Source organism: Dromiciops gliroides, chromosome 2, assembly GCF_019393635.1.
Source record: "Dromiciops gliroides isolate mDroGli1 chromosome 2, mDroGli1.pri, whole genome shotgun sequence".
NCBI classification, from domain to species: Eukaryota; Metazoa; Chordata; class Mammalia; order Microbiotheria; family Microbiotheriidae; genus Dromiciops; species Dromiciops gliroides.
The window spans coordinates 603,390,509-603,416,644 of record NC_057862.1 but is presented as its reverse complement, the minus strand read 5'-3'; the positions used below and the strand labels follow the sequence as shown (position 1 = coordinate 603,416,644).

General features: G+C 36.5%; 1 protein-coding gene across 1 annotated transcript in view; it reads right to left on the bottom strand.

The window, feature by feature from the left end:
- Positions 1-26,136, bottom strand: part of FBXO11 (F-box protein 11) — a 115,982-nt gene that overhangs the window by 2,869 nt on the left and 86,977 nt on the right. The window contains 18 exon segments of the mRNA XM_043982073.1: positions 512-622; positions 2,187-2,330; positions 2,416-2,437; positions 2,440-2,494; positions 3,023-3,108; positions 3,204-3,326; positions 4,795-4,889; positions 5,316-5,401; positions 6,199-6,260; positions 6,263-6,295; positions 6,297-6,320; positions 6,322-6,420; positions 24,630-24,715; positions 24,718-24,766; positions 24,845-24,951; positions 25,752-25,863; positions 25,946-26,025; positions 26,028-26,051. Of these exon segments, the coding sequence (XP_043838008.1) occupies positions 512-622; positions 2,187-2,330; positions 2,416-2,437; positions 2,440-2,494; positions 3,023-3,108; positions 3,204-3,326; positions 4,795-4,889; positions 5,316-5,401; positions 6,199-6,260; positions 6,263-6,295; positions 6,297-6,320; positions 6,322-6,420; positions 24,630-24,715; positions 24,718-24,766; positions 24,845-24,951; positions 25,752-25,863; positions 25,946-26,025; positions 26,028-26,051 (1,398 nt within the window).

Here is a 26,136-nt window from a genome sequence, read left to right as displayed (position 1 = left end):
AATATCTATTAAATATATAGTTAGAATAAAATTCATTCACTCTTAACAGTGTGCCATCTTTGCTGATAGCTATACAAAAAAGGATAACAGTGAAATTACTTGGCATTCATTGAGCAAATCAATTGGTAAGGAGGGAGAAGTGGTCCAAAGGGCAAACAGCTAGAATTATATCAGACAAAGGCCAACTATTTAAGTCATTTGATGTACTAAACCTTCTGCTTAACAAAGCATTAGTTTGTGTAGAGTAGATAAAACATCTAAATTAAAGGTCAAGGGGGCAGCTAGGTGGCGCAGTGGATAAAGCACTGGCCCTGGATTCAGGAGGACCTGAGTTCAAATCCAGCCTCAGACAATTGACACTAGCTGTGTGACCCTGAACAAGTCACTTAACCCTCATTGCCCTGCAAAAAAAACAAACCCCAAACAAAAAGCCCCCACTAAATTAAAGGTCAAGCCTTAAAAGTTAAAAGACTAGTACTACATATGGACTCATGGTTTTATGAATACAAACCTGCAGCAAATCCATCAAATATTCTGTTTTTCCTTAAGACTGGATGACTATTGGTGCTGATGAGTACACCAGCTTGAGCATTTCTGAAAATATCATTCTCTTCAAGGAGACCTATAATAAAATGCCCAGATATTGTTAATAAAAACTTGGATACATAATTAAGAGGTATAAAAACTTCTGGGAAATCATGGACAAAGAAGAAATGGACAATTCCAAGTGAGACACTCATCCTCAAGATAACCAAAGAATCTATCCAGGATGTACAGAAAGTGTGCCAAAAACTGCAAGGGGAAAGATGATTGTGGATAAGTAGTGATTTCTGTCACTGGGAATACTGACAGTAGCTTGAGATAAATGCTTGGGCTTGAAGTTCTTTTAGGTTAGGATGTAATAACTATATACATGAAAGAAAACAGGATTCAAACATAAGAACTAGAAGGGATCATTTAGCACAAGACGAGCAAAGAGCTTGAACTGAACTGTGAATTCTGAGACAGCACAGTATAACAGACACAACACTGGCCTTCCTGGTTTGAAAGACAAAGTCTAGTATGCAACTCACTAACCTCTCTACCTGAGGTAACTATAAGATTAGTTAAGAAGAAACTACGGATCTGCAGTAATAAAGGCAGTTTCTATGTTTTGACAAAAAAGCTAGCTAGCCTGATTCATTATTACTGGATCAGCCATTGGTCTCATTAGCACCAAACTCAAAACACTTTATGCTAAATGAATGTGAAAACAATACCTCAATGCAAAAAAAGTTTCCATATATTTCAATGCAAAAAATATTTCCATATATTTATTAACCAGTTAAAGTCAGATTATTTTTTGTAATTTATTAAAATTTATCAAACTCACTGAGAAGCAAATTCTAATGTATAAAATAGACGTGGAGTTTGGACTGGGAAAAATGTCTTATTGTGAATTTTAGCAGATAAGGTAGGCTCTCCAGATGAAAATGAAAGACACAGAGGTCAAAGTTTCAGGGACAAAGACCCCGAATGTCCTTAAAAACCTGGAATCAAAGAATTCCACTGAAATCTTTCATGACACAATGTTGCTCCAATGAATTTATGGTCTTATTTCACTCAACAATCATATTAGGCACCTATAAACTAGACATTGGAAACCCCCCCACCCCCGTCCCAAGTTTTTGCCCTCAGCAAGCTCACATTCTCTTAGGAGGAAACTATAGATACAGAAAAGGAAACACAAAATAAAACTGGAGAGGATTAGGAGGTGGTCTTAAAGCTAAGCTTTCAAGGAAATTAGGGATTCTTTGAGGCAAAGTCCTGTGCACTAGCAATAGCACGCAAGGCAGTTTGGTTAGAAAGCCAAGGGCATGATGGGCTAACATGCTTGGAAATGTACTGGAGCCCAATGGAAAGAGCTTTACAAGCCAGACAGAGGAGTCTTTGATTTTACAGCTAAGAGGAAGCTCCTGGAGTTTCTTAAGCAGAGAGGCAAGTTCTAATTAAGGAAACTCAATCTGTGTGGAGGACAGAATGGAAAAGGGAGAGCAGGAGCAGGGAGATCAATTAGTAGACTACTGCCATAATCCAAGCAAGAGGTGATACAGGTCTAAACTATGGTGCCCTTCCACAAACATGGCTCATAAGCAGACAATTTGGATAAATACAAGAGGATAATTAACATTTTAAATGAAGACTACCTCGGCCTCCATTAAATATACAGATGCCTCCATCTCTTCCATCATGTATTTTATTTCTTCTTAGTGTAGGGTTACTATCTGTCTTAATCCAGACCCCAGCCATTGCATTATCAAAGATTTCATTGTCTTCTATACAGCCCAGACCTAGAGAAATAGACATTGAAATTATGCTACTGGGTCAGTGTTAAAAATATTAACTCTGAAGAAAGAAGAAAGTGACTCAACCTACCAGAATTATAAACTAGAATTCCCACCATTCTGGGCCTCCCCAGATCTTGTTGCGCCTAATTTTAGGGTTGCTTCCAGTTCTATAGATAAAACAGAAAATACTGCTTTTTAATTTTTATTATTTTAGGCATAAAGTTACACTTTTTAAAGCTGAAGTAGTAACATTTTTAGCTAATCATAGCCACGCTTATTGTACTTTATAACATACAAATGAATCTAAATCTAAGAATTCTAGATAATGAACTCATTAGAAACTATATTCAAACTTCCAACAAATACATGGTTGGGTGATGAATTAATCTATTGGAAAGGTAAGAAAGCTTTTAAGAATGGTCTGCCAGAATTAGGACCTTTCTCCATTTTCAGCATACTGGGGAACCAGATCCTTATGCCAGTCTTTCAATATTGCTAAAGCAGCAACTAATTTTTGTGCCACCTTTTGCACATGTGGCATATAAACTAGTGGGACTCCAGATAAAATGGGAGACTACTACATTTTGCCAGAATTTTTAGTTCTTCAAGTTAAGGGAGAAGAGGTCTTTAAGTTCTTTTACTTCCTTCACTGTCCCTAAAACAAAACTCAAAAAGGAAAAAAATCCAGTTTTTACCTTATTTGAACTCCTGAGTACATATGATTATAGATGTCATTGTCCTCTAGCACTCCATGTCCATTGTCATAAAAGTAAACACCAACCTAATATTGAAAAGGAAAATGTTATGTTAAAGAAATAGAAAAATAATTTCCAAAAATATTTCCCATCCAATATACTAGGGGAAAAAAAATCCCACCTGCTTGCCACTGTGTATTCTGTTTCTCCTCAACACTGGAGTACTTCCTGTTGTCACCCAAACTCCAGCCAGAGTATTACTGTAAACTTCATTTTCTTCTATCACACCTTGTCCTTTTTCATGCTAAATAAAAGTCATCATTTACATTAAAGTTCATCCATAGTCATAAAAAATTGTTTAAGATTTTTTTTAAAAATGACAATGATTTTTATCTTGGTAGAGAAACAAAGACCATTATTATTGCATCAATGACATTGCTGCTTTGTGTTTCCAATCCTTGAATTATTAAATTGGGGGGGGGGGGGAGAAGGGTGTTAAGCGACATGCCTAGGGTCACCTAGCTAATAACTGTCTAAGGTCGGATTTGAATTCAGATCCTGTCTCCAGGGCCAGGAATTAGTCTTGAATTTTACCTAAGCAGTGGAACTTCTCTGCCTTAAGTCAATACCATATTTTCACAAAATTTCTATGCATTTTAGGATCTTAAGCTATAATAGAATTTGCATTTTTTTTTCAGTGGGGCTTCAAGGGTTATGTGACTTGCCCAGAGTAACACAGCTATTGTCAAGTGTCTGAGGCCGCATTTGAACTCAGGTCCTCCTGAATCCAGGGCTGGTGATTTATCCACTGTGCCACCTAGTTGCCCCTAGAAATTTGCATTCTTATCAACGAATGTTCACTTTTAGCAGTATAATTAAAATTAGCCACATCTTAACATCATTTCATCACTCTTCTGAAATCTCCTCTATATGTACTAGATTATAAGCTCCTTAAGGGAAGATGCTGTCTCATTCACTTTTGACTACCTCCAAGTTCTTCAAAAACATTAAACACTCATGTGTTAGTTAAATTAATAGAGTATAAAGAAACAATGATAAAAGCCAAACATTTTTTGACTAGTAACAAGCTACTCAATTATATTTGAACATCAAAACTGGATTTAGTGTTTCCTTTCCAAGGGAAAAGAAAACAAAAGCAAATCAGGTTAAAGACAATTGTGGCAGAATTCTAGTACAAGAAAGTTATCTGGCTTATCTCAGATGTATTCCTATGTAACAAAATTTGTATATATTTGCACATGTAACCATATATTCATATATAACTTAATAATATTCATATATATAAGCAGTGGCTCCATCACAGGTTACTGTAGATTTATTTTCTATTAGATCAACCTTTTAAAGTATAGAATAAAGTTCTTTAGAACACTTTATTCTCTAAAGTCAAAGTGAGGAAATATTTTAATTCAATTTTTAAAAATTTGTAAAACATCTTCTACAAAGTTTCTAAGCTGAGCTGGGCAGTCCTTGCCCTTGGGAAGCTACAATTAAATGTTAAAAAGAACACTTCCCGGGCAGCTAGTAGCTCAGTGGATAAAGCACCGGCCCTGGATTCAGGAGGACCTGAGTTCAAAGCTGGCCTCAGACACTTTACACTTAGTAGCTGTGTGACCCTAGGCAAAGTCAGTCAACCCTAACTGCCTCACCAAAAAACAAAACAAAAACAAAAACCAAAAAAGAAAAGAAAAAAGAACACTTCCCTCATCTTATATTTTTATATTTAACTTATAGAATTATGTTCAGTAACTCACCACATAAATCCCACCATGCTGACCATCATGAATTTTGTTATGTCGAACAATGGGACAACTGTTTGTTCTGATCTGAATTCCAGCTAATGCATTACCTGTTGGAAAATGGTATGTTAAAAAATCTGGAACTCAGTATAAAGGAACTATAAGATAATCTTCCTGTTATATTTAGCATTGATCAGATTCTTAGAGAAGTTCAAGAGGAAAACCCCCAAATTAATAAGTATAAGCATTATGAGAAACTAAGCTCATGGAAATGGGACTGTACTATAGAAAGGAAAGCTGAGAGTAAAAGTTTAACATAGGACAAAGTTTTCTCCATGTTAAAAAAAAAATACTCAAATTGCAGCATAAAGCACTCAAATTACATGTTATAAATAAGAATTTCCTGATGGAAATACTGGAATGGATTGCCAAGTAAAGTCTTGGAATTGTTTTTTACAGAATCTTTAAAAACGAAATAAATTTGAAATTCCTTTTGCCATGCCCTGATTTTATGAAACAAAAAACTACCAGCTTACCATAAATGTCATTTCCTTCAATAAGGCCTCTTCCATCACCAAAGATGTAAACTCCTCCTTGATTTCCATTAAATATTGAATTCCCCCTATAATTAAATGCACATGTATGTATAAATTTACAAGAATTTAGTTTATTTGCAAATCCTTTTTTTCATAATAAATGACAATGGAAAAAGTCCTTTTTTATTTATCTTTCCATGTGCAGAATTTTTTTGAATACTAACAACTTGTTAGAATAATACTAACAATGTTACATTAATTTTTTATAAGGCAAAATGCAAAGTCTGCTTTGACAAATCATATTTAAAATTTCTTAAAAAACAAAAAAAACCTGTGGTTTTGGATCAGATTTGTTGAACACATGCAGCCAGTAAGACATGCGCTACTCCTATTTCCTTCCTGTGGCCAAAGAGGACAGCACAAAACATGAAACTATATAGGAACAAATGGGTAAAATTTGACTACATGCCAGCTTCATCACTATCTCAGGGATCGTTGAGAGCTGACACACCAAACTGGGAGCTGAAAATTATAGGCTAGTGAAAAATTCCCTAAAAGAAAGTTGCTTTTTAGAAACATGGCCTAGAACATTAACATAAGTATCACATATTTAGAAACATTAGGGCTTAGAACATTTACATAAGTATCTATGTATACACATATATGTACAGACATACATCAAGAGTTTATAAATTCAGATATGGTTAGTATTATGCATAAGTTTTTAGTACTAGCAGTTTGTCACATTACATTTGTAAGTTATGTAAGCTCTAACTGAGCCAACATATCTCCTGACTTTCTATAACAGTCCCACAGTGAAAGGTTTTTCCTAAAGTCATTTCTACCCATTAATATAGATGTACAGATATTAATAATAAGATACCTTATTGTTGGGTCACTATTTGAGGTAATCCATACACCTGCAAAATTATTTGCAATAGATTTTTATTCTCTATGAATTGTCCTCTTCCTTTTTCATGGGACATAAATGCCTCCAGTTTGACCACTGATGGATTTCACATCGAACTACTGTAGGGTTAGCATAGGCTTTCACCTCAAAGCCTGCTATCCTGTTCCTGTGTATATTACAGCTTTCAAAGTAACCCTGAAAACAGAAAAATTATTATTTACATAAAAGCTGTTTTCTAAAATGAATGGTGCTGTTTAAACAATTTAAATTCTCTTTTGAGAACTCAAAAACTCCTAATCACATATATTCAGTTACTAAATATTATGGCCAAGTCCATTCATATACAAACAATAGCGGGCAGTATGGTGTCCTGGGGCCCCAAAGTTGCTCCTGCTATTATTTAGAATGATGGTACCAGGAATGCATGACCAATAGTAGTGTAGGGGAAGCAGAAAGAAGCACAGATTGTAAACTCCTTGAATATAGGGGCCCAGTCTGGCATAATGGATAGAAAGCCAACCCTCTAGTTGAGAACACTTAGGCTCCAATCCCATGTGTGACACATGCTGGCTTGTAATAAAAAATAACTTGGCTGTTATTTACATAGATCTTTTCTTTTTTATAGATAATTCTTTCAGACCCTTACAGCAATCCTGTGAGGTAAGTACTACTATTACCCAATTTCTATAGATGAAGGAAACTGTCTCAGAGAAGTTAAGTGATTTAGCCTGTCAAAAAGACAGTAAGTAGATGAGGGAAGAACTGAATGAAACCCTGTTTTTCTGACTGCAAGTCAGCACCTTTTCTGCCTTTGCTGGACAAATAAATCACTCAACCTCTTATTGCCTCGGGCAATTCTTTAAAAATATAAGTTGCATACACATGTGTATCAGTGTTAGGAATTATCTCACCAGGAGTTACTTATACCCATAAAATCAAAAGTCATCCACCTTCCCCCTCAAAAACAAAACAAAAACACAGCCCCTAGAAGAGTACTTTGCACAATAAAAGGCATGTATTATATTTGTTGGAGAGGGCAAAAGTATTATTATTATTATTATTATTTTGGTGGGGCAATGAGGGTTGAATGGGGTCACACAGCTAGTAAGTGTCAAGGGTCTGAGGCTGGAACTGAACTCAGATCTCCTGAATCCAGGGCTGGTGTTTTATCAAACTGCGCACCTAGCTGCCCCCCAAATTAATTTTGTAAAGTATTTTTTTGTTGGTACTTTGGTTTTTAATTTATATCCCTTCCACACACACAGAAGTTATCAATAAAAAGAGAGGGGAGGGGAGAATTTAGCAAAATTATATAATACACTGAAAAAGTATGATATTATATGCAATGGTCCAAATCCAGGGTTTCCCACCTCTGCAAATAAAGTAAAAGGATGCAAGGGGAAAAAACACTGAGGAGTAAATTCCCGCTTTAGCTGGTCTTTTCTTTCTACCATTAGCTCCCAGTCCCATTCCCATCAGAGGCAGTATCACTGTCCAACTCCCTCTCTTAGAGCTCTTGGGGGAAAATACCTAGAAACAGGCTAAATCTGGTTAGCCTATGCAACATAGACATATTTTAGTTTAGTTTATGTATCCAAAGACTATAATCAGCTTTTATGTCTGCTTTTGTCATTCTCTGCAGGGAAAAAAAAGAAAGGGGCCCACATTGGGAAAAAGCACTGGCTCAAACCTGCCCTATATGTTTCTCATTGCTGCTAGAAGTAACAATGAGAAACACAGTAAGAACCTTGGGGCACTGCCCTGGGGCGGGCGGGGGGGGGAGAAGAACTCATAGGCTTCTAGGAGAGGAATGCATTCTCTTCCATAACGTCTCAGGAAAGGGAAAACAAACAAACCCAGTCAGAAGCCATATAGAGCTGCCTAATTATGGGGAAGATGTTCTTTACTCTTTACTCTGACGTCTTATAAGTTGTTTAGTTCCAACAGCCATCCCTTACATTGTGTTCAGCCTAGGACAATGCCTTGAAAATATGAGGTATACAATAATTATTAGTTCTGAATTCATACTCCTGAATTGAGTCCCTTCTCCATAAACCACCATCTGTGTCTTATCCTCATATTTCTCAGTACATGGGAGAGGGATACCTCCTTCAATCCTACTTCAGGGCGACTTTTTGCGACCCCAAATTGGAATGTTTCATATAACAATGTTTCTATGCTAAAACTCTTAGTGCTAGTGAAAGTAAATAGGCTCTTTTTCTCAATCCCCAGTAGTCTCTTTCTCCCCATATAAAAAATTGGGCCATAGGTAAAGTAATTTATGTAAAATGTTACATTTTTAAATAAAAATATCAAAGATTAGCACACTATGCTACATTTTATGTATAGTGGAAAGCCAGTCTCAGAATCAGAAACACCAGATCTTAATACCCTTCCAGTGCTATTCTGGGTATGTCATTTAGCCTCTCAGTAACCCAAGGCAATTCTTAAGATTATTCATTTCCACACAGATCCTGATCTGCATTGGCCTTAATTTTTTCATCTGTAATTCCCTATACCAATAAGATAACAGATATAATCCAAACTTTCAATCTAATTTAAAAATTTGGGAAAATATATTAAAATGTAACATCAACTTCAAATGTACTAAAGCATTCAAGATGCTTTTCAGAATGAAAATGGATGCTGAACAAGATACAGTATTTATTATAGTACATAAATGAAATAAAAATACCAGGTACCATCTGTACCACTTTCACATTTTAACTACATGTTGCTTTTATTTTTCCCCTAAAAACCTACAATTTAGAACCACATTAAAGAAAATTAACTGATAAAGTCTTTATGTTGCCTCCCCTGTGCAACTGTTTATCATTAATATGCTTAACCAATCCATGCTCATGACATGCCTCTTGACTGCCATTTGGATAACCTGCAATCTTAAATATTCAGAGACTGTGGTGTTTCATTACTTACAGCCATATATACTGTCATCACTGAGAATGTGAACAGCTGGCTAAGCAGGTAGTATCTGAGTGGGATTTAAATTTCTCAATCATGGCTTAAAATGTAAGAATGGCAGCCTTCTGATCAGGGATAAAGTACACCTAACAAATAACTGCTAAGAATCTATTTTTCCAATGTCTTAACAAAAATCTAATCACAACAGCTTTAAACTACAAGGAAAGAAGAACACTATGTATATCTTCAAGCTAGACAGACAGTAGATACAATGTGGGAAAAAAATAGTAACTGAGACATGTAAAAATTCACAAGAGGGGCAGCTAGGTGGTGCAGTGGATAAAGCACTGGCCCTGGATTCAGAAGGACCTGATTTCAAATTCAGTCTCAGACACTTGACACTTGCTAGCTATGTGACCCTGGGCAAGTCACTTAACCCTCATTGCCCTGCCCCCACCACCACCACAAGAAAAATCGCAAGAAACAAAATTCAGTAAAGTCCGAGAAAGTCCGTGGCCTCAAATGTTTATATACAAATGCATAAAGTTTAGGCAACAAGTAAATTAAAACTATAGGTCTTTACTCAAGGAGGTAAATTTGATCTTACACATTATCACTAAGACTTGACGGATAAAAACAAGCAACTTGAATGTGTCTGGATAGATATATCTTACAGATGTAGGAAAGACTAGGAGGAGGGTTAAGTGCTTAGCCTTATACATTAAGAAGGTATGTTGACATGAAATCTAGGAATCAGAAGACAGAGGCATGGTGGAGAACATCTGAGTGAAGATCAGTGGTGAGAAAAAGAATTGCGTCATCAGAGTATATTACAAACCAACTAGATGGAGGGGGGAGTAATGGGGAGAATATGCATTTATTAATTGGCTATTCTGTTCCAAGCACATAAAAATTAAAGTACTTTACAAATATCTCACTTGAAGGCAAATAGATGCAAATTCTGCAAAGAGATTGCAATGCCTGGTATAGAGGCATGATGGGTGGCTTTCAACAGTCTAGACATCTGCTGGAGCTTTCTTCCTATCAAAAGCAGAGCAGCTAATAATGCCTAGACTTGCTGTCAGATAAGGATAGGATGAACTCGATCTGTGATTTCATTAGTATAAGTAACACCAGGACAAGGAAAGTTTTCTGTCAATGCAGATCAACACCTTCTTCTGAAATTTATAATCTTAAGCATTGCCTAGAAAGTTGACTTGCTTTGAAGGATGATGGAGGAACCAATAAGGAAAAGCTTTAAAGTGGTGTTTTACTCTACCAAATAAAAATGCTTTTTAGTCTTCAAATAAATACAGTGGGATCTTGTGTTTTCCACACCTTTTAATTCACTGTGTGTTTGTAAATTGTAAATATAAGTTGGAAAAGCCATCCTGCTCCCTTCTGATACCCTCATCAAGAATGTCTTGGATAAAGAACTCATGATGGAAAATCCTCTCCACATCCAGAAAAAAGAACTGTGGATTCTGAATGCAAATTGAACCATACTGTTTCTACTTTTGTTTTTGTTTTTTTAGGGTTTTCCCTTTTGTTCTGATTCTTCTTTTACAAACATGACTAACGCAGAAATATATAAAAAAAAAAAGAATGTCTTGGATATGTGCATGGATGACTCTCAAAGATTTTAGAGAAATAGGAAAGCAAACATTTGGGTTAAGGCACTTAAGTAGTTGGCTTTTTTGGGGGTGGTGGCAATAAGGACCATTCCTCTTCCTCCCCCAAAGTATTTCAATAAATCCCTCAATGCCACTAAATTACATTATCTCCAAAAAGGAATACTTGCTACTAATTTTATATTTGCTTTCTTTAGTGAAATTCCTATTTTATCATGTAGCATATTACTGACTATGGTGTTGAGTCTTAATGTGATGGCCTCACTGTTAACAGTAAGAGTTTATTAAGGGGGCGGCCAGGTGGCGAAGTGGATAAAGCACCGGCGGCCCTGGATTCAGGAGTTCCTGAGTTCAAATCCGGCCTCAGAGACTTGACACTTTACTGGCTGTGTGACCCTGGGCAAGTCACTTAACCCCCATTGCCCCACAAAAAACCAAAACAAAACAAAAAAAGAGTTTATTAGGGAATTTTTGACCAATGTTTTCCACCTGCTTACTGCCTTCCTGGTTTCATCCATGAATTCCCTTGGGAATTGAACAGCTGATTAAGCAGATGACATTTTGAGAATGGTTAGATTTCTAGACCATAGCTTAAAATAAAAGAATGCCAGGCTCCTGATCAAGTTAGAGAACCATTATAACCAATGACCTTGGGGTTGACTTGGCTTCCTTGAGTCTCTTACTAAGCTTTCTATAAACTTGCTTTTAACCTCCAAAGCTAGTTACTATTTTTTGAAGTGACACTACTCATAATCTTCCATTGTTCTCATATATTATTTTACAAATGAATTTTCATTTGAAACATATATTTTGCGTGGTTGTTGCATCTCGTAGATGATCAATTAAGATCAATTAAGTATTTAGTGGCAGAAACAGCTCCTCAGCCCATGGTCTCCTTATTTTGGTGATTTATATAAGTTAATTTTCTTTATGAAAACGGTTTGCCTTTTGATTTATCAATTTCCTATTTTTAATTTTTATGTCTTATTATTAAAGTATTTGTAGAACTTTTCAACTTTCTTTGTTTTGGGTTTTTTTTTTAAGTGAGACAATTGGGCTTAAGTGACTTGCCCAGGGTCACACAGGTAGTAAGTGTTAAGTGTCTAAGGCCGGATTTGAACTCAGGTCCTCCTGACTCCAGGGCCGATGCTCTATCCACTGCGCCACCTAGCTGCCCCTCTTTTCAACTTTCTTATGCTTTGTCAGAGCATAAATACACAAGCTGCAATTATTTTCATTGCAGTATTTTTGCAAATGCTTATCATAAGCATTCCAATTTAAGAAGACAAAGAGTCTCAATATCCTTGATGTCTTTGCATGATAAAAAAAACAACAAAACATCACAAGACATCCTTTATTTGCTTCTCCAAGGAGAACTTATGAGCCATCCTTTTAGTTAGTAGGAACTTCCTTCTAATTTATTCATAAAAAGAACGTTAAGTTTGATACAATTCACTTCCTTCGGTAGCACATTCACTTGTTCACTGAACCAGGTTCTCACACTTAAGAATATCAATAGCTAAATTTTAAGAGTTAAAAATTGTGAGATTCCTAGCACCCTCTGTCTTACTTTCTGGCATGGTCACCATCACTGTAGAAGCGCAAGGGGCTATACGGGTCCAAGACCAATCTTGTACTTCTGTTTCATAGCCTGCCAATGCCAAAGAATGTATAACCCAGTGGACAGCCTATTGGTGATAAGCACTTTCTGTACTTAATCAGGCTTCACCTGGGACAACAATCTGATGTTGAGACCACATTTGGTCGAAACTGCTAGAGCTTACATTCTATGGCACTTTTAGGAATCCATGCCATTATAAGACACCAGAGTAGAACTAAGTAGAGAAATACACATCGATTAAATCCATGTGGTTTATTTAGTTGTCTCTATCACAATCTGTGAGTTTTTCATTTATTTTGCTCTTCCCATGTGAAGGACTGAGAGATAGTTTGGGAGTCAGGAAGACCTGGGTTCAAGTTAGGCCTCTGGAAGATACCAATTGTGTTGCCCTGGGCAAGTAATTTAACTTTCAGTGCCCCAAGCAACTCTCTAAAACCTCAGAGCAGGTACCAAATCACATTTATTTAAATAGAGTTTTCAGTGGGAGTTCCCTATACTAATAAAATAATATGTCTGGTCTAAGAAAGAAAGAAAAAAAAAAAGCTGGTTAGACTAATGTCTTTCAAATTATTGTGGACTTTTCTGAGTACATTTTATGGTGTTGTGGGACTCAATTCAAATGATATGATGTTAGCCAAATACTCCTAATTGCATTATGATATTGACAAGGAAATCTTGTTTGGCCCTACCATGTGACATCATTCATGACACTAACACTTTTAGCGATAAATCCATAAACAAACTGGGGAATCTATATTCTGTATACTACTCAGCTGTATGCTTATAAAGATGTGGTCTGTTGTAAAAGCTTTCCTGTTTCTTGCTCATGTTTTCAACTGATGTACTAAACAGGCAAAAATGACCTTCAAAGGCTTATTACAGATCAGAAAGTAAATATGTATCCATATTCTATGTCTTTTTTGGTCAGCTTTTATTGATCAGAAAAATCATTCGTGTTCTTTTTCATCTTTTTGAATATTTCTCTGGCATATCTTAAGATTCAATCGCAGAGTATCTTTAAGATTGTGTTGTTTTGGGTATAGATTTAGTTGATTTTCCTGAAATAAATTTTCATTTTCTTAAGTGCTGTCTAGTAAGAAGGCAGAGACATGCACAATGAAACTGATCTGCCATAATTTTTATAGTGACCTATTTTAATCAGCCAGAAAAAATTGCTGGACACGACTATCTTTGTACCTAACAGTAAGCAAACAAACAATTGATTACTAGAAGAAATATTCCTTAAATATTGCTTGAATTCTTATGGTTCTATGCAACAAATCACCAGTTCAAGAATATGCAATGATTATTAGTTGGCATTAGCTCAAACTCAAACTTCTTTTTTTTTTGGTTGGGCACACAGCTAGTAAGTGTCAAGTGTCTTAGGATGGATTTGAACTCAGGTCCTCCTGAATCCAGGGCTAGTGCTTTATCCACTGTGCCACCTACCTGCCCACCTTCATCATTAAAAAGAAAAAAAATCTAATTGTATATACCACAACTTCCTGGCATACTTTATGAATGAATACACTTAAACCTGGCTCCATTTCTCTGTTCATGCTATCCCCCCCATCCTTATCTCCACTAATTCAAAGATAACCCATTTTTCTGGACTTATTTGACTTCTAGAGTTGTATAAAAATGAATTTCATTCTTCTTCCACATGAGGATGCCTTAAGACATAATATGCATCCTAAGATTTATCTTTTCTACAGACTAAATATCCATGATTCTTTCATATGGCATGTGTTTGTAGTCGCAGAACCAAGACTAGAACTTGCGACATTAGAAGTTTCTTGATTTCAGTTCAGTGTACTTTCATTTGTTTGTTTTGTTTTTTGTGGGGCAATGGGGGTTAAGTGACTTGCCCAGGGACACACAACTAGTAAGTGTCAAGTGTCTGAGGCTAGTGTACTTTCTACCACACATTATGTGTATATTCCACGTGCTTGTAAAGCAATGCAATCAAATGCTATCAGAATTCAAAGAAGAAAAAACTAGTTTAAGAGAAGGCTCCACTGGAACAAAAGTAGATATTTAACTTAGTTTTGAAGACAATTCATACTGAAATAAAAGAAAGGGGAGGACAGGCATAGAAAAGATTTAAATGGATCTGAGGAACGAAAAGCACTCAAACCTGTCTGAAGGAGATAAATGTTTGTTGGTCCTAAGAAGAAATAAAGTTGAACAGATTAGGGTCAGACCATGACAGGCTATAGAGTTTAGACTTGATCTGAAAAGTATTAGAATACCTTTATAGATTCTTTAAAAATAATAGAGAAGAGAAGAACAAGCATTTATTAAGTACCTACTATATGCTAGGCACTCTGTTATGCACTTTGGAAATATTTCATTTGATCCTCACAACAAACCTGGGAGGAAGGTACTAATATTATTCCCATTTTATAGCTGAGGAATTAATTCTTTTTTTTTTTTTGGTGAGGCAACTGGGATTAAGTGACTTGCCCAGAGTCACACAGCTAGTAAGTGTTAAGTGTCTAAGGTTGAATTTGAACTCAGGTCCTCCTGAATCCAGGCCCAGAGCTCTATCCACTGCGCTACCTAGCTGCCCCTGAGGAATTAATTCTAAAGTCAGAGGACTTGGTTTCAAATGACACTTCTAATGAGTACTACCTCCCTATTTGTATGTATGTGACCTAGGTTTCCTAATGATGAGAGGGGCCTAGTTAGAATCTGAAGTCAGTTCCTCCTGTAAATCTGTGATAAAGATGAAAGTGATGTTTTAGGAAGAACAAATGTGGGGTTGGCAAGCACTTAAAGGGACTAAAGGGGAGACAGACTGTAGCCAGAAAGACTAGTTATGAGACCATTAGAGCAATTCAGGTATAAGGCAAGGACCTGGAATGGCTACAGTATTAACAGAAAGGAAAAGCTAGATATGAGAAACATTTTGAAGAAGGAATGTTGCCTGTTTAGATAGGGGACAAAGGAAAGAGGTGTAAAAAATACTGGGTATTAGACGTTTGGAAGAATGAGAGGACAACTGACAGAAACTGTGAAGCCTAAGAAGATACAGTTTTTGAAAAGAAAAACAATTAAATCAGTTTCAGATATAAAAAAAGCTAACATATTAGTTAGAGCAAAGCTTCTTAAACTGTGGGTTGTATCCCCATATGGAGTCTCGTCACAGTGAGGGGGTTGTGAAAAATTTGGCAATAGTAAGAAGTTATACCTATTTTAGATACCTATTTATCCGGGGTCATGTAAAAATTTCTCAGGCAAAAAGGGGTTGTGAGTGGGAAAAAGTTAAGGAGGCCTGTTTTAGGGCAAGTGAATTGAATGTCTCTTTCACTTAGTCCCTTTGCAACTTTCAGCAAGTCATGACCTCTGTTCCTTTATATATAAACCGTGGGGGGGGGGGTGGGATGCAGCTAGGTGGCACAGTAGATAAAGCACCAGCCCTGGATTCAGGAAGACCTGAGTTCAAATCTGACCTAAGACACTTGACACTTACTAGCTGTGTGGCCCTGGGCAAGTCACTTAACCCTCATTGCCCCATGCAAAAAAACAAACAAACTGGGGGGGGGGGGGCGTGGCAGTGGGTTTAGGGAAAGGAGGCAAGGGTTTGGACCCCTGAGGTCCTTTTCAGGTCAAAATCTATGAAATTATGATTATTGAGAAATGGTAGAGCAGACAAGTAGAGATATTTTGTATGGAGTAGCAAATATAGAATAGGAACTAGGATCCAGCTAATTCATGAACCCAACAAACTTTATACTTACACATTTTTAGAACACCTGGAGAACAAAACATTTATTTCCATTTTAAAGGATAAGAAAGAAGTCCAAACCTAAGTAGTTATGGAACTGAAGTACCACTTCACTAAGGAATTCACTCAAACTACAGAATCTATGAGTTTTGCACTACCATCTGTACCCCAAACTATCCATATTACAACTCAATTGAACATTTTAAATATATCTAAAGTGATCAATACTTTACCAAGCTCAACATTTTTGTATGTGTTAATCAGAGGTGAACAAAATAGTATGTGCTGTTTTTCTCATCTAAAGTATAGTTTTTCCTCAGTTGAAGAGGTTTAAGTTTAAAAGATGAATTGAAAATTTTAAATGGGTATAGTACAGCTGCTAAAATGTTAGGGGGTAATTTAGGATATATTGTCAAACTTCCTGATACTATAGTGTATTTTTCTGTCCAGGACTGATTTGAATGTTGTTATCCATTTTGAATGAAGGGCGATAGTATTATTATTGAGTAATATTTTCTAATTTTTACCCTTCAAATAGGATTTTAAAGGATTGCTACATTCTTAAATTATTATTTTATTATACCCAGAAGCTAAAGGAAAACCATGTCTGATTAATCAAAATTTCCACATAGCTAGAATTTTGGCAAGCAGCTGATATCTACAGTACAAAATGGTCCAATGATATCGATTTATGGGAATTTAGATACACAAAAAATTTGGACTCAATTTTTAAGATTCACCCCTCAACTCCTCTCCTAACACAAAAACACTTTTAAAAAGCAACAAGAGCTTTATCCCTCAAACCTATCTATCCTGCAAGATTTTCTGTTATTCAAACATTCTAAGTTAGCATTTTTTGACAAAGAAAATTTTAGTTTGCCAAGAACCTCCTCCATATTTAAAATGAGTTTGTCAGTTTCTTAGTAGCAAGCCACTCTGAAACTCAGCCATATGCACTAATTCAAATACTGGGAAACTTCCAAGCTTGGGGGGAGGGGGGGGTGGAGAAGAAAGGGGAAGAGGTGTTAAACACCTCAACAATGGCTGAAATACAGAAAGGTCTATTGTATCTGTTATAGCCTAATGAGAGGTAACAGAGTCAAATCACAAGGACAAATTGAATTCTTTTCATCCAATCTGAAGAGTGCAGGAACTCAAAGCAAAATGCTCACAAAAACAGAATAAAAGTTTGTTTTTTAAATAAATCACTAAAAGAGGAAAAGGGAGGAGATATGATTTCAAAGTACAAAACAAGAAATTTATATTTGAGAGGAAAGCAGTAAGCCAAACTATTTTTGAATGTTTTTTTTCAGATGTGTTCTGTAGCCCTATATAAAACAAAGCCATGAAAAACAAAAACAAAAACAAAGAAACCCCCCCCCCACCCCCACACCTTTCCTCAGTGAGGTCATCTAACTAATCACAACTGTTAGCACTAAAAAGAACAATGAAAAGGCAACCGCAGGCCCCCGCCCCCCCCAACAAACAAGCAACCCCCCCAAAACTAAAACCACACACAAGAGATGAGAACTGTTCTTTCAAAGACTTAAAGTTTGCATCAACACACCTTAATTCATTTTAAAAAATTTTTTATTTATTTAATTTTTGGAGGGTGAGGCAACTGGGGTTAAGCGACTTACCCAGGGTCGCACAGCCACTAGGTGTCAAGTGTCTGAGGCCGAATTTGAACTCAGGTCCTCCTGAATCCAGGGCAGGTGCTCTATCCACTGTGCCACCTAAATGCCCCTTAATTCATCTTTTATTTATCAAAATATTATATAGCTATAACTACTCCAACCTAATGAAACTAATCTTTAAAAAAAAAATTAGTGCTCATAAAAAACCTGGCACATGAACTTATAATGAAGGGACTATTTTCATAGTGACAGTGGATATTTCTCAATCATTTTAACAGAGTGCATGGCACCTTTATGGGCCACATTGGCACTGAAACACAGGTGGCTTAGAAAGAATTCTTAACAACTAAGAGCAACAACAATTATGCCTGGCTGGTATTTGGATGAGAGACTGCCTGGGGACTGTAGGCTGAACCATAGACAACATAATACAACAGAGAACCTTGGAGTCAGGTAGTTTTGCCTTTAATACATAGGGATTGGGTGACCTTGGATAAGTCACAACCTCTCAGTCTATTGTACCAGGCAACTCCCTAAGAAGTTTCTTAGCTAAAGTTCCCTCCTTCAATGAAATCACAAAATAAGGGGGGAAAAACACTAATAATCTCATGTGCCTTTGTATCAAGCATCAAGCTTTCAATTCAACAAATACCAGTTAAGTTGTTATGATGTGCATGCCTGGCTAATTTCCCTCTTAATACCTCCCCAATTCTGCTATCCCATCCTAGCTTCTGAATAAGTTGTAAGAATACTGCTAGTTTTGATATAAAGATGCTTAAAATCACTATTACCTTCTATTAATTTTCTGTCAATAAAAAAAGTAATAGGAATGACCTGTCACAGCAGCTACTATTAATATTTCAGAGGGGATAAATGACACTCAAAGCTATATATCTATTTTTTCTCCTTTGTACATCACATTTCAACCTACAGCTTCAATTATTACTTCTGATCTTTACCTCAAACTTTAACCTTTTATCCCAAGCTCTAATCCTCCACTTCCTGTTGGACAAAGTTAATTTCATTGAAACCCTTTCCCCATGTCTAGGTTCTTCCTGAGGTTTCTATTTCTGTTAATGAACACCTCCCACCATCCTCCTGGATACTCACCTCTTCCTAACTACCCAATTTCTGTGGATGATGACACTTCATACACAGGTTTGCAACCACAAAGTTCATCCTCAGCTATGTCCTTTTTTCACACCACCCATAGCTAGTCTGATAAAAGTTCTGTCCATTCTACATGAACACCATTTCTCACATGTCCTTCTGTCTGCCCACACAGCCACCACCCTAGTTCAGGACTTGATCAGCCCCTATCTAGCTTAGACTATCACAAAAGCTTTTTGAATGGCCCCCCAGCCTTCATTTTCTCCTTTCTCCAATTTATACTACACAGAGCTGCTAAGTTTCTAAAGCACAGGTCTGACTATGCCATTTCCCTGCTCAAGAAGGTCCAGTATTTTCCAACTAGGAGAAAACATAAACTTCTGTCAGGTTTTTTAAGGTTCTTTACAATCTGGCCCACTTTTCTAGGCTTACTCCTATTTCCTTTCTTCATCAGTGCTAACTACATTTTAGCCAGACTGATCTGTTTGTTACAAGTTCCCCTGTAGGACATTCCATCTCCCATCTTTATGCCTTTCAATTAGCTCTTCCCTAGAAGAATGCATTCTCTCCTCATCCCTAACTTCCTTCAATGACACCTACTCCACCACAGATCTTTCCTAATCTCACCAGCTGATGGAAGTTACTTTATATGTGCTGTCTGTGCTCTTATTATTTCTACACAGAAGAATGCAAGCTTGATGAAGGCAAGACAGTTTTGTTTTTGTTTCCAAAATTTGGCCTAGCCATAGCTGGCACTCAGTAATACTTGCCAAATTTATCACTGTTTTAATAGTCACCTAGAACAAAAAACCGAGTCATTGGTTACTGTATCACTGCCTAGGAATCCACAAGAATCACAAGAAATGAGATTTGAGGAAGAAATTTAACCCCCCAAACTGACTCCAAATCAAACACCATTTTGCACTTCACTACAAGGCAGCAAATTTCCCATCACTGAAAGACATGAGGCAAAGACTACATATGTTAGGGATGCTGTGAAATTCCTGCACACCTAGATGTTAAAAGAGATGTTCTCTTAATCCCTTCCAAAGTAGAATCTGTGAGTTTATGACCTAGAAAAGGTTCTCTCTGCATCTTCTCCCCACTCCCTCATCCAGTCACCAATTCCTGCTTATTCTACTCTTCCTTTTCCAATGCCTAAAATTTGTCACTTCTCTTCTATTCCCACTAACAGTACTATTATAATAAACTTGTAAATAATTTTCCTAATTTCATATTTTTCTTGTATCCATCCTGTATTGCTGCCAGATTATTCTTCCTAGAGCATTTCTCAAAAGATTTATTTGTAAAATACTTTACGGTTAGCTAAGAAAGCAGTAAAACATCTATTCTTCCATTTGATCCCTACAAATACTTCCAATGGCTTCATGCTGCCTCTCAAAGTTCAAAAAAGCCTTGGGCTCTCCTTAGATGAGATGCCCTCCTGGCATGAGATAAGTAGGATTTAACTACTCTCATGAGTTAGTCTTGACCAGAATAAATTATGACTCGGGGTACTGAAAAACCTTGAAGTTGTGCTTGCTAAACTGCTATCTTTGAGGAATCACAGTGAATGGGAGAGATGACACAGAACTTTGAGATGGGTAACCTTGATGAGAGATCTACGATCCCTATAATAATTCTAAAACAGACGATTTTGTGTGTGTGTGTGTGTGTGTGTGTGTGTGTGTGTGTGTGGTTTTTTTGGTGAGGCAATTGGGGTTAAGTGACTTGCCCAGGGTCACACAGCTAGTAAGTGTTAAGTGTCTGAGGCTGGATTTGAACTCAGGCCCTCCTGACTCCAGGGCCAGTGCTCTATCCACTGCGCCACCTAGCTGCCCCTAAAATAGACTATTAAAGTGATGATTTGGGAGCACTTAAAAAGGAAAGAAGTGTTCACTAAGAGCCAGCCTGGCTTGATTACGACAAAGTCATGCCAGACTAAGCTCATTTTCTTTTCTGAGGGCTACAGATCAGAGGATGCTGTAGATAGGCATATGAATCTTAGCATGACAAGAAAATCTATGTTCTGCAGATTACGTATAGGATAACAGATCTAGGACTTTGGAGTTCATGCAGTCTCAACACACTCATTTTACAGATGAGGAAAGTAAGGTTCAGAGTTTGTCCACAGTCATAGCCAGGAGTCAAACTCAGGTCCTATGAATCCCAAGCTAGTATTCTTTCCATGGTACCTGCCTCCCTCCTTTCAAACATACTATGAAAGATACAGACTATATGATCATACACTTAGGTGGGAGTTCAGAAAGGGTTGACAGATCAGATCCAAAGACTATTGGCTAACAGTTCAATTTCAAACTGGAGGGAAATTTCTAATGGCTTTGTTCTAGAGTCTATTCTGTGAAAAAAAAAATCAATGGATGAGATGAATGTTAGGAGGTACAAAGCTGGGAGAAAAAGAATGGGTTTGAGACAACAGGCCTAGGATACAAAACAAAAATCAAAAACAAGCTGTAGTAAGTTCAGGTGAATAAGTTGAAATTTAATAGAGACCTGTGCTTAAGTTAAAAAAAGAAAACACCCAACTATACAAGTACAGGAGAGATATAATATAGTTTTAAAAATTGAATTTAAATGATTAAGGGTTCTAGTGGAATGTAAGCTCCATGAATCAGCTGTATGATGTGGTAAACAAAAAAGTTAATCTGACCTAATACTAAATTAAGACAAATATAAATATCCAGGACAAGGAGGAGATTATAATACTCTCTACACACCCCACATTTAGAAAAGATGAAACCAATTCTGAGTGTCATATCTTAAATTGCAACTCATCCAGAAGCGTGCTCAGGGAACTGAAGTGACAAGAAACCAGGCACAGGATAAGTTAGAGAAAGTGAGAATGTTTTAGTCTAGCAAAGAGAAACCCTGTTTGGTCTGGAGATGAGACAGAAGGAGGAAGAGGAGACAGCATTATAGCAGTCTTCAAATATTCAAAAGGATTATTATGTGGAAAAAAGACTAGACTCATTCACTCTGCTTGGCCAGAAAGCACGCTCAACTTAAGGAAAAGCTTCCTAGTAATTGAAGTTGTCTAAAAATACAATAGGCTACCTTGAGTAGCAGGGAAATTCTGGCTCCTGGAAGTCATTAAAGCCACTTGACAGGGGTCACATAGATATCTCAAAGTGTGGTAGACAGATTTCTTTAGGAGGATTGAGAAATCAAAACTATTTTCATAATAATACTAAGATGTTATTTACCTATTGAAATACTTCTTCATTTTCCAACCACATAGCTCTATGAGTTAAGAATTTCTTCTTATACTTCAACCAAAATAACATATTGCAATTGATTAAATGAATAAATAGCTGAGAATCTAGTATTCTTCTCTTAAGCCAGACATTAAAAAGATTTCCAAAAATATATAAAACAAAGCCACTCTTTTCACTAAATTTATTTTTTATTTAGTGAGGCAATTGGGGTTAAGTGACTTGCCCAGGGTCACACAGCTAGTAATGTCAAGTATCTGAGTCCGGATTTGAACTCAGGTCCTCCTGAATCTAGGGTCGGGTGCTTTATCCACTTCGCCATCTAGCTGCCCCCCCCAAAATTTATTTTTGAAGTTACTTTCATAAAAATTTAATTTAGGTTAGCAGGTAATGAGTTTATTATTTTTAAAGAAATTAATAAATATCTTAAAATGTTATCTGTCAATTTCTGATATTACAAATGTAGATAAAACCCACATAAACAAAAGCTCTTTGGAATCCTCAATAATTTTTAAGAGTGTAACAAAGTCCTGAAACTAAAAAAACGTCTGAGAACTCAGTTACAGGCCAAGTCTATGATTATCACATGCTACCTTGTCTTATTAATGATTTGTGTAAATGTCTTTTGTCTTATCAACCTACTTGAGAGGATGGATATCTATATCTACCATAGTTCTTTGTATGTAAGAGGCATGGCATAGTAGAAAGAACACTAAGTCAGAAGAAGGCCTAGGTTACTGATTCTGAATCTCTGTTTCATTATCCATAAAATGGTCAAAATACCTGTACCACCTACTACTTCATGGGGTTGTGAGAATCAAATGAGGCAATAAAGTAACCGGAAAACATGAATTGCCATATGAAGTAAAAGTACATGAGGAATAAATAATTTGCAAGCCTAGTAGTAAATAATAATTGAAAAGAAAATGACTTGGTTAGCTACCATAAGGAGATTTAAATGCTGTCAGAAGACTGATTTTTAAGGGTGGAAGAAGTTAAGATGTATCCACTGGCCTATGAGGACATTCCTCAAATGCCAAAACATTTAAAATATTAAAAACTCAAAAATATACAGTTAGTACTAAATAAAAAACAGAACAAATTAACAAAAGCAGCACAAGGGCAGTTTGTTTTTGTTTTGTTTTGTTTTGTTTTTTGCAGGGCAATGAGGTTAAGTGACCTGCCCAGGGTCACACAGCTAGTAAGCTGATTTTTAACTGTCTTATAAATTAACCAAGGAAAAAGTTGAAAGGACTTTAGTTGTAAATCTAAAGGCTTAAATGTTGAGAGTGCTTGTCAATATTAGATTAGTAGTTGATGCTATAAAGAATTGATTTTTAAAATTTTTCCTGTCTTAGCAAAAGCATTCTGTTAATTAAGATGTTCATTTGTGCTCATTCAGTACTGTCAATTCTACCTTTACAATGTCTCCTTTATTTGTCTCCTTGTCTCTGACTCCACACAGCCTGATGCAGGCCCATCACCTCATGCCTGGTCTACTTCAATACCCTGTGCTTCCAGCCCCTCCCCATTCCAATCCATCTTCCATTCAGCTATCAAAATGATCTTCTCAAAGAACATGTCTGAACCCAGCCCCCATTTCGTACACTCTAGTAGATTCCTATTACTTCAAAGATTATATATACAAATTCTATTTGGCTTCAAAAGCCCTTCATTACCTGAAGCCTTCCTACTTTCCCAATCCTCATACTTTACTCACTCCTCACCATGTACTCTCCACTACACTAGTTTCTTTACTGTTCCTAATACAATGATAATCCATCCCTCGATTCCAAGTATTTGTCTGTTTGTTGGTTGGTTGGGCAATGAGGGTTAAGTGACTTGCCCAGGGTCACACAGCTAGTAAGTGTCAAGTGTCCGAGGCTGGATTTGAACTCAGGTCCTCCTGAATCCAGGGCCAGTGCTCTATCCACTGTGACACCTAACTGCCCCTGATTCCAAGTATTTTTACTGGCTGGCTCTAATGCCAGGAACACAATGGCCTTCCTCATATCTAGCATCCCTAGTTTCCTTCAAGTGTTAGCTAAAAGGCCATCTTCTGCAAAAAGTCTTTCCTAATCCTCCCCCTTAATCTTAGTGCCTTCCCACTGAGACTACCCCCAATTTATCATATACCCCCCATGTACCTATTACATAAACATGCATATACATATTTACATATTACATATCTTGTTTGTACATTGTTGTTTGTATGCTGTCTCCCACATTAGATTGTGAGTTTCTTGAGGGTAGAGAAAATTTTTTGCCTTTCTTTACCTACCCAGTATTTAGCAAAGTACCCAATTTACTAGTGCTTAATAAATGCTTGTCAACTTGCCAATTTAGGAAATGTGTAAGTCATGAATCACACTGGAATTGTTTTTCCATTTGCACTTTGCTTATAAAGTTTGTAACCTATTCAGGAAAAATTAGTACGTCCCAAATATTTATTGGTAATTAAGCATCATCTAGTTGATGACGTGAATCAGATGTTTTTTACCAAGAAGGAAATGTTCTTACCATGCCATGGTCAAACGTGAACACACCAACATCACGTCCATGATGAATGTGATTCCGTCTAATAATGGGGTTTCCATGATTTTTAACCAAATCCCAGCTAAAGCATTATTGGAAATCTCATTATCTTCATATATCCCCTATAGCAAATAATCAGAAGTCAGCAAGAGTAGAACTTCTCCAAACATCAAAGAAAAAAATTTTAAATTAAAAAATACCTGTGCATGATCTGTTATATAAAGTCCAACATTCTCACAGTCACTGATGTTGCAGTGCTTGATAGTGGGACACGCTCCTTGTCCACTAACACATACTGCAGAACCAACTGTAAGGAAAATAACATGTATAATTTACTAGCATTGTGCTAAGAACTTATTTAATTTTACTCTTTTTAATTCATATCCTCCTATAGTCCACAATGACTCAACATTGAACCATTGGGTCTGAAAACCAATGCCAGCAGAATGTAAACTCTAGTTGATTCTAACAAGTTTGAAGGCTTGGTTCAATTCAACAAACATTTTTTAAAAAACAATGCATAGGATGCCATATACAGGGAATACATATACAAAAATCAGAATAGTTTTACAAGTGGGGAGAAGGTAGCATAGGGGTGGAGATCAGTAAAGAAGAGGGAATATGTCACACACACACACACACACACACACACACCAGCTAGCAGGTCAATTTGACTGAAATGAAGAATATGCAACGGTGAGTAAGATGAATAAAGACTGGAAAGGTAAATTCAAGCCATATTGTGGAGTTTTCAACTTAAGTGGATTTTGCCCTTTATCCTAGAGACAATACAATAAAACTTTTTGTTGAAATGGGACAAAGACCCACATGTCTATTGTTTAAGAAAAAGCCTACATAAATTTTGAAAGGCCTATGACCAGGTTAGTTGTGGCGTGATGAATATTTTGGTCACAGTCATTCTCAAAGACAATCTATTAATTTGTCAATGAATACGTGATATACCTCTTTATTTTAATTTGTGGAAAAAATATAGCTTAAACAAGTTTCTTTATTCAAACATGTATTTGTGCAAGAACACACACATACATACACACACATAAAAGTTCTAATACTCAAGTAACATCAAATTATGCAAGGAATACTAACCTGTACAGGTACTTCGAATAATACAGTGATCTATTATTGGACTACAATTCACTGTAATCTCTAAGCAGTGGTGAGCATTATGGTGCTGAGCAGATTTATCATCAGGGTTGAACTGAAAAATATAAATTTTTTTCAAATAAAGAAACAGTGACTTAGTAATTAAATATGCATGGTTTTAATCTCAGGTCTCTTACCCTGATGGTCATATATCCAACATAAGCATCCTCAGAACCTTCCATAAAAACAAAAGTTGAATCTCTAGTGTTTTCGATATGACTTTGTCTGCCACTTTTCCAGGTGCTGTAGAGAGACAACATTTTAAAAACAAGATATTGCTTTTAATGAACATATTAAACCATGTCTATTGGAGAAAAAAGCTTAAATC